Consider the following 7,789-nt stretch of genomic DNA (forward strand, 5'->3'; position numbering starts at 1 on the left):
CTCCATTCTTTGTAAGCTCCGCGCACGTCTCACCAACCCGAAATCTCATTATAGGGCAGGGTCCCAGGGGCAGAACCTCCCCACCCAACAGAAAATTCAAGAATACATCTCCCAGGAGGCCCTGCGCAAGCGGTACAATTAAAGACGCCAGACTATCCCTTGCAACTGTAACAATCTTTAAAACCTAGCAGGTTGGTAGTGTTTCCTGAGCACACGCAGTAAAAAATTTAGAAAAAAACTGAAACGGGATATCTGCAATCCTTGCTCGCAGGCCTCAGGCCTGCACGCCCTGCACCCCCACCCTGCAGGGCGCCCGCGCAAAACCCAGCAGCGAGTCCTCCAGGCCGTGCCGGCCCAGCGTGCCCCGCACACAGTGTCGCTGCTCATGGAATGAACCGTCACCCCGCGCGGCTGGCGATGCCACTGCCCCAGGGAAGGGCGAAACACTCGGCGGCCGGAGCAGGCGCGGGCCACGCAGTGACCCCAGGTCCCGGACGCGCAGGCGCCCGCACGCGCGCTTGGCAGACGCCGGAGGCCACCGCGCGGCCCGAGCGCCCGGTCCCGGCCGGGACTTACGGGTCCCGGGGCAGAGGCCTGGCCTGTCCCGAAGGTCGCGCCGCCGCGGGGGCCGCGCGGGGTCGGCGGGGGCGGCCTCCTGGGGCGCCATGGGGCGAGCGCGGGCGCGGCCGGGCAGGTCCCCAGGGGGTCGGCGGGCGCGGGCGCGCACTCACCCTCGCGCGCCCTCCGCTTCCTGGCCAGGGTGCCGCCCAGCTTGCCCAGGAACGACTCGTCCTTCTTCATCCTGCGGGGCCGCGGGGTGGGCGAGCGCGGCGCGGAGGACATGGGCCGCGCGTGGGGGCCGGCAGGCTCAGCGCGTGTGGAGCCGCCCGGTTGCCCCGGGGAGTGGCCGAGGGCGCGGCCCCGCCGCCGGCCACCCCCACCCCCCGCCCCGCGCTCCCGCCCCTGGCCCGGATGCCCGAGGCCTGCTGGTCCCCGGCAGAGCCCTCCGGGTCCCGCGCCTCCGCTCACGCGCAGAGAAGGGGAGCGGGGCCACCCCGGGCGCGGCGCAGCCTTTATCCGCCCCCCCTTGGAGCCCTGATCCCTGCCCCGCCCCGCTAGTGGTGTGGGATCCAGGGGACAGGGCGACAGGCCCCGGCGCCACGTGGGTGCGGCCTCAGGACGTCCTGGAAGCCACAGAGTATCAAGTCACAGGAACGCGGCTGGTCTGTGGCTGAGCTTCTGCCACGAGCCAGGCCCGGGGCAGCGGGGGCCCTTCTGACCTGGGAACCGTCCCTGTCCAAGGGAAGCTGAGAGGATGGAGGGCAATGCTGGGGCAGGTCATTGTCCTGACCTCCAGGAAAAGCTCGAGGAGTTGTTTCTGGATGAGGCGACCGGGAGGTACCATGGTTCGCGGGCAGGTACCATGAGGTCAGCGGAAGAGCAGGCCCTGGGGACAGTGTAGGGTGCCAGGGGTGGGGAGAGGAGGGGAGGCAGGCCTCGCAGGTGCTGGAAGCAGAGGAAATGGCTTCATCCCGAGGGGGACAAGACAGGGTTCCCTGCGGGACACGATGCCCGCTTCATTGTTGTATTTTCAGTAGAGATGCAGTTTCTCCATGTTGGCCACACTGGTCTCGAACTCCTGACCTCAGGTGATCCACCCGCCTTGGCTTCCCCAAGTGCTGGGATTACAGGCATGAGCTACTGTGCCCAGCCTAGATATCCAGGCAGGGCTTTGAGCTGTGATGTCACATGCGTTGCCTCTGATGGCAACACAGCAGGTGCTGGAGACAGAGAAGGCACAGGCAGAGGTACCCGTGACTTAGGAGAGAAGCAAACAGATTTCTGACATGCTCATGGCCAGAAGAAGCCCCAGCCTTGAAGAAGCAGGAATAGGCAGGGCGTAATGGCTCACACCTGTGATGCCAGCACTTTGGGAGACCAAGGTAGGTGGATTGCTTGCGATCGGGAGTTCAAGACCAGCCTGGCTAACATGGTGAAACCGCGTCTCTATTAAAAATACAAAAATTAGCAATATATATATATGTGTGTGTGTGTGTGAGATAAATTGTATGTCATCTATATTTTGCCACAGTAAAAAATTACTGGAGACAGGGGTGGTGGCCCATGCCTGTAATCCCAGCACTTTGGGAGGCCGAGGCAGGTGGTTCACCTGAGATCGAGAGTTTGAGAGCAGACTGGCCAACATGGAGAAACCCGTCTCTACTAAAAATACAAAAATTAGCTGGACATGGTGGCACACACCTGTAATCCCAGCTACTCGGGAGGCTGAGGCAGGAGAATCACTTGAACCTGGGAGGCGGAGGTTGCGGTGAGCCAAGATCTCGCCATTGCACTCCAGCCTGGACAATAAAACCAAAATTCCATCTCAAAAAAAAAAAGAAATTACTATGGGCCAGGCACGGTGGCTCACGCCTGTAAGCCCAGCACTCTGGGAGGCTGAGGCAGAGGATCACTGCTTGAGTACAGGAGTTTGAGACCAGCCTCAGCAACATAGCGAGACCTATCTCAGCAAATAAGAAAAAGATAGCCGGGCGTGGTGGTGCACACCTGCAGTCTCAGCTCCTCATGAGGCTGAAGCAGAAGGATCGTTTGAGCCCAGGAGGTCAAGGTTTGCAGTGAACTAAGATCACGCCATTGCACTCCAACCTGGGCAACAGGGCAAGACCCTGTCTCATAAAAAAAAAAACTCACAAAATTTGTTAATATATAATGGAGGTACTATTCCTTCTAAATAAATACAACTTTAAATTTTGTTTTTTTATGTCTAATACAGTAAATATCAGTGGAGAGATCGGGTATGGTGGCTCATGCCTGTAATCCCAGCACTTTGGGAGGCTGAGGTGGATGGATCACAAGGTCAGGACTTTGAGACCAGCCAGGCCAACATGGTGAAACCATGTTGAGAGGCAGAGGTTGCAGTGAGCAGAGGTCGAGCCACTGCACTCCAACGTGGGCGACAGAGCAAGACTCTGTCTCAAAAAAAAAAAAAGTAGGAAGAGTGAAGGGTGGGTGTCCTGCTGGGACCCTTGTGGGTCACTCAGCAGAGACGGGCCAGCAGAGGACGCAGTGTGAACCAGAGAATCTGGTTCAGCTTTGGGTGTATGGGTTGAGACCATTTTTCTGTCCCCCTTTGTGCTGGCTGGCCCCCCTTCCCCGCAATGGAGTAAATGCTTCTGTGGGCCGAGTTGATGCCAGACCCGGTCCCCACCCAGAGGCGAGCAGCCCAGGGACACAGAGCTTTGTCTTTCAAGAGTTTTGGTCCAGGAGAGTGGGCACAGGACACAGTGGCCATGCAGTGTGGCCAGCATGGGGGGAGGGGACAGGGACGGGGACGCAGAGGCGCTGCGGGCAGAGGATGCTTGCAGGGAAGGGACATTTGACCTGGGACAAGGATCAAATTACCCTTTTCCTTTCAGTAAAGGAAGAGAAGACACACCAGGCAGAAGGGACAGAGAGAGGACACTGGGGTGACCTGGGGCTGCCAGCAGACAGTTCCACAAGCTAGAGGGGTCAGAAAACAGAAACATCTTCTCACAGTTTGGAGAGAAATAACGAGGGTGCTGGGAATTATGAGCCAGGCATGGTGGAGGAGGAAAACCAATTTACAAATATCATGTCTACCAGGGTCTTCACAGATGATCAGGTTCAGATGAAGTCACCAGAGTGGGCTCTAATCCAAGATGGCTGTGTCCTTGTAATACCCCCGTGCACTGGGGATTAGGATTGCATCCAAATCAAGGTATAGGCCAGGTTCATTTCTGTTTGGAAGCTAAAGGGCAAATCCATTCCCTGCCTCTCTCTGGGCTACTGGGGTTTGCCAGCAATCTTCAGCGTTCCTCTGTCTCTACTAGGCTGTGTGTGTGTGTGTGTGTGTGTGTGTGTGTGTGTGTGTCTCTAGACTTTACAAGGACACAGTCATGCTGAATTAGAGCCCACCCTGGTGACTTCATCTTCACTTGGTCATCTGCGAAGACCCTTGTGAGATGATGATATTTATATATTGGTTTTCCTTTACCTGGCTCATAATTCCCATCACCTCGTTACTTCCTCAGTGAGGAAACAATAAGCATATCTTTTGTTATTTAGCCATTTTTCCTTGGTTCCTGTGCAGTGTGGAAACAGCTTCAGAGCAATAAAGGGGAAAGGCAGTCCCGTGTTACAGTGTCGGGGCCTCGGAAGTAGGCCTCGGATGTAGCATCTCTCTCTCTCTTTCTGACCTTCCTATTTCCCCCCTTTCACCTGCTCCTTTTTCTCCCCAAGGCAGGCCATAGAAAATGAAAATATATTCTAAACTTCCCCCACCTTTCTGTCTTGGACCTGGCCACAGAGAAATTCTCAGACCTGCCTTGTCTGACTGTGGGTCACGAGGTCCCCATTTCAGAAGGAGTCCTGCCTTCTGCCAGGAGGAAGGAATGCTGTACAGACAGGCCGTGCTGGCTTCCCCACTCCGACTGATGGCGTTGGGTCATTCTGTTTTTGTCCAGTCACACTTCAACACGGTTGTCTGGCTTCAATTGTGCTTAGCCAATGAAGGCTCCGTTAAAAACCCAAGAGTGGCCGGGTGCAGGGCTCACGCCTGTAATCCCAACACTTTGGGAGGACAAGGTGGGTGGATTGCTTGAGATCAGGAGCTTGAGACCAACCTGGCCAACATGGTGAAACCCCCATCACTACTAAAAATACAAAAATGAGCCAGGCATGGTGGTGCACGTCTGTAATCTCAGCTACTTGGGAGGCTGAGGCAGGAGGAACAGGAGGGGTTGGTCTTGCTGTCTCAGGGCAGCAGAGGTGGAAGAGATAGGGGAGGTGGAAGGGGAGGCAGGAGAGGCAGACATGCTAGGTGTAACTTTTTTTTTGAGATGGAGCCTCACTCTGTCACCCAGGCTGGAGTGCAATGGTGTGATTTTGGCTGGCTGCAACCTCCACCTCCCGGGCTCAAGCAATCCTCCTGCCTTAGCCTCCTGAGTAGCTGGGATTACAGGTGTGCACCACCATGCCTGGCAATTTTTTTTTTTTTTTGTATTTTCAGTAGGGACGGGGCTTTGTCATGTTGGCCAGGCTGATCTCGAACTTCTGACCTCATATGATCTGTCCACCTCAGCCTCCGAACATGCTGGGATTACAGGTGTGAGCCACCACACCCGGCTTGGAGTAACTTCTATTGAAAAAGATTCTCCCAGCACTCTGGGAGGCCAATGTGGGTGGATAGCTTCAGGCCGTAAGTTCAAGACCAAACTGGGCAACATAGCAAGACCCTCATCTCTATTTTAAAAAGAAAAGAAAAAGATTCACATGTAAGTGGACCTGCACAATTCCAACCTGTATTGTTCAAAGGCTGTGTGTTCGGAAACCAAGCGCAGAGAAACAGCATTTCTGTTTGTTCAAATACATTGGACTCCAGTGCCTCCTTCTGCAGGCCCAGGTTCTCCATGGCAAGTGTGTGGGTAATGCAGGTTGACCGAGACCACACAGTGTGGGGCCCAGCCAGGGGCACAGAGCACGTACAGCACGAGCTCAGTAAATGTTTGCTCCTTGTCCTTAATTAAGAGTATATGGAACTGACCTCTTTGGAAGCCACAGTTCAAAAGCAAACCAAATGGTTTTCTTTAACAGGGGCAGCTGTATGTAATCTGATTTTCATAATTATTTTCCACATTTAAAATGTATGCACGGCCCTGGCACGGGGCATATGTGGGCAGCATATCAAGAAGCAAAGGTGGCATTGATGGAGGAGCTAAGTTCATATTTCTGCATCTCATTAAATTCTCTCTTTTTATTAAAAAGCAGCGCTTTCCAACCTTGAAGTTAATATTTATGTTTGCTGCTCTGCAAAGCAATTTGGAAAGTAGTTTAGTGAGATTACCCCAGAGAGAAAGCTAGTTATGTAAATGCCACAGGAGCCAGGCCAAGAAGAAGGAAACTTTTGGGCTTTGATCATTGTCCTTCCTTCCTCTCACCTTGAAAAGAAATACAACTTACTCCACAGCCATCAAGCTGGTTCCTGATCGTCATCTGTAGCACATACAAGACAAAAAAAATTTACAACAGACACAATTTTTTTTTGAGACAGAGTGTCACTCTGTTGCCCAAGCTGGAGTGAAGTGGTATGATCTCAGTTCACTGCAACCTCTGCCACCCCCCACCCCCACCACAGGTTCAAGCAGTTCTCCTGCGTCAGCCTCCTGAGTAGCTGGGATTGCAGGTGTCTGCCACCATGCCCGGCTAATGTTTGTATTTTTAGTACAGACAGGTTTTCACCAAGTTGGCCAGGCTGGTCTTGAACTCCTGACCTCAGTTGATCCACCTGCCTCAGACTCCCAAAGTGCTGGGATTACAGGTGTGAGCCACCACGCCTGACCCAGACACAATAATTTTTTTAAAAATGTTCTAACCTGAATTTAATAAATGATACAGTAGACAGAAATTATTTAGACAGATAGTGATGGTAAAAGAGTCCTTGATAAGTCTTCCCTTCTAACAAAAAGTAGCCCCAAAAATTATTTTTTCTAACAAAGTACAGCCTGAAAAATCAAGCTGCAAACATAAATAAACGTGCTAAAAACTTACATGGGTGAATGCCAACAGTTCTGCCAATGGAAAAGAGCTACCTTGGGGCCAGGCATATCCAACATGGAGACTCCATTTTTCCTTTTTTTCTTGTTATCACATGTACAATAAAGAAATGGACAACATGACACTGACTGAACAGAGAATCTATCTACATAATAAAAGATTAGGGTTGGGGCCGAGTGTGGCAGCTCACGCCTGTCATCCCAGCACTTTGGGAGGCCCAGGCGGGCAGTTCACTTGAGGTCAGGAGTTCGAGACCAGCCTGGCCAACATGGTGAAACCCCATCTCTACCAAAAATACAAAAATTAGCCGGGCATGGTGGTGGGTGCCTGTAATCCCAGTTACTGGGGAGGCTGAGTCAGGAGAATCGCTTGAACCCCGGAGGCAGAGGTTGCAGTGAGCTGAGATTGCACCACTGCACTCCAGCCTGGGTGACAAAGTGAGACTCCATCTCAAAAAAAAAAAACAAACAATATATCTCTAAAACATTACGCTGAATGAAAGAGGCCAGACAGATGAAAAAGAACACAGACTGCGTGAATCCACTTATTTGAAGTTCAAGAGCAGGGAACCTCTGTTCTCTGTTGACAGTGGCTGTGCTGGGGTGTGACGGGCACAAAGGGTCTTGGCTGCATATGAGGACCAGCAGGCTGGCTGGGTGATGAGCAGTCTCATCTGGTGGTAGTCACATAGTGTGCACAAACGTGCAAAGTCATCAGACTGTACGCTGAAATGTGTGTGTTTCCCTCTACATAAATTAGACTGCAATAAAGTCTTGGGGAAGAGAAAGTCAATACAGGATACACCTGGATGGGAGAATTTGGATTCTTTACATGTGTGTGAGTTTCCTTCTGGATAACGTGGCAGCACTCTGTGTACTTAAAGAGGGTCTTAAAAGCTACAGGCGGCCAGGTGCGGTGGCTCACACCTGTAGTCCCAGCACTTTGGGAGGCTGAGGCAGGCAGATTACTTGAGGTCAGGAGTTTGAGACCAGCCTGACCAACATGGTGAAAACCCTTATCTACTAAAACTACGAAAAACCAGGCGTGATGGTGCACACCTGTAGTCTCAGCTACTCAAGAGGCTGGGACACGAGAATCACCTGAACCTGGGAGGCAGAGGTTGCAGTGAGCTGACTTCAGGCCACTGCACTCCAGCCTGGGTGACAGAGCAAGATTCCATCTCAGAAAAAAATTA

The 7,789-nt window shown here is 52.7% G+C and overlaps 1 protein-coding gene and 1 long non-coding RNA gene across 2 annotated transcripts in view; both read right to left on the reverse strand.

The window, feature by feature from the left end:
• The window catches only part of PARVB (parvin beta), a 144,786-nt gene extending 143,886 nt beyond the window's left edge, over nt 1-900 (reverse strand). The window contains exon 1 of the mRNA XM_017529509.2: nt 732-900. Within this exon, the coding sequence (XP_017384998.1) occupies nt 732-843 (112 nt within the window). The 5' untranslated portion in view covers nt 844-900. The remainder of the gene's footprint in view (nt 1-731) is intronic.
• Nucleotides 901-5,383: 4,483 nt separating this feature from the next.
• LOC108305008 overlaps nt 5,384-7,789 on the reverse strand; it is a 6,192-nt gene continuing 3,786 nt past the window's right edge. The window contains exon 3 of the long non-coding RNA XR_001825512.2: nt 5,384-5,978. This is a non-coding gene — a long non-coding RNA (uncharacterized LOC108305008). The remainder of the gene's footprint in view (nt 5,979-7,789) is intronic.

The sequence above is a fragment of the Cebus imitator genome, unplaced genomic scaffold (genome assembly GCF_001604975.1).
Source record: "Cebus imitator isolate Cc_AM_T3 unplaced genomic scaffold, Cebus_imitator-1.0 Scaffold59, whole genome shotgun sequence".
Lineage (NCBI taxonomy): Eukaryota > Metazoa > Chordata > Mammalia > Primates > Cebidae > Cebus > Cebus imitator.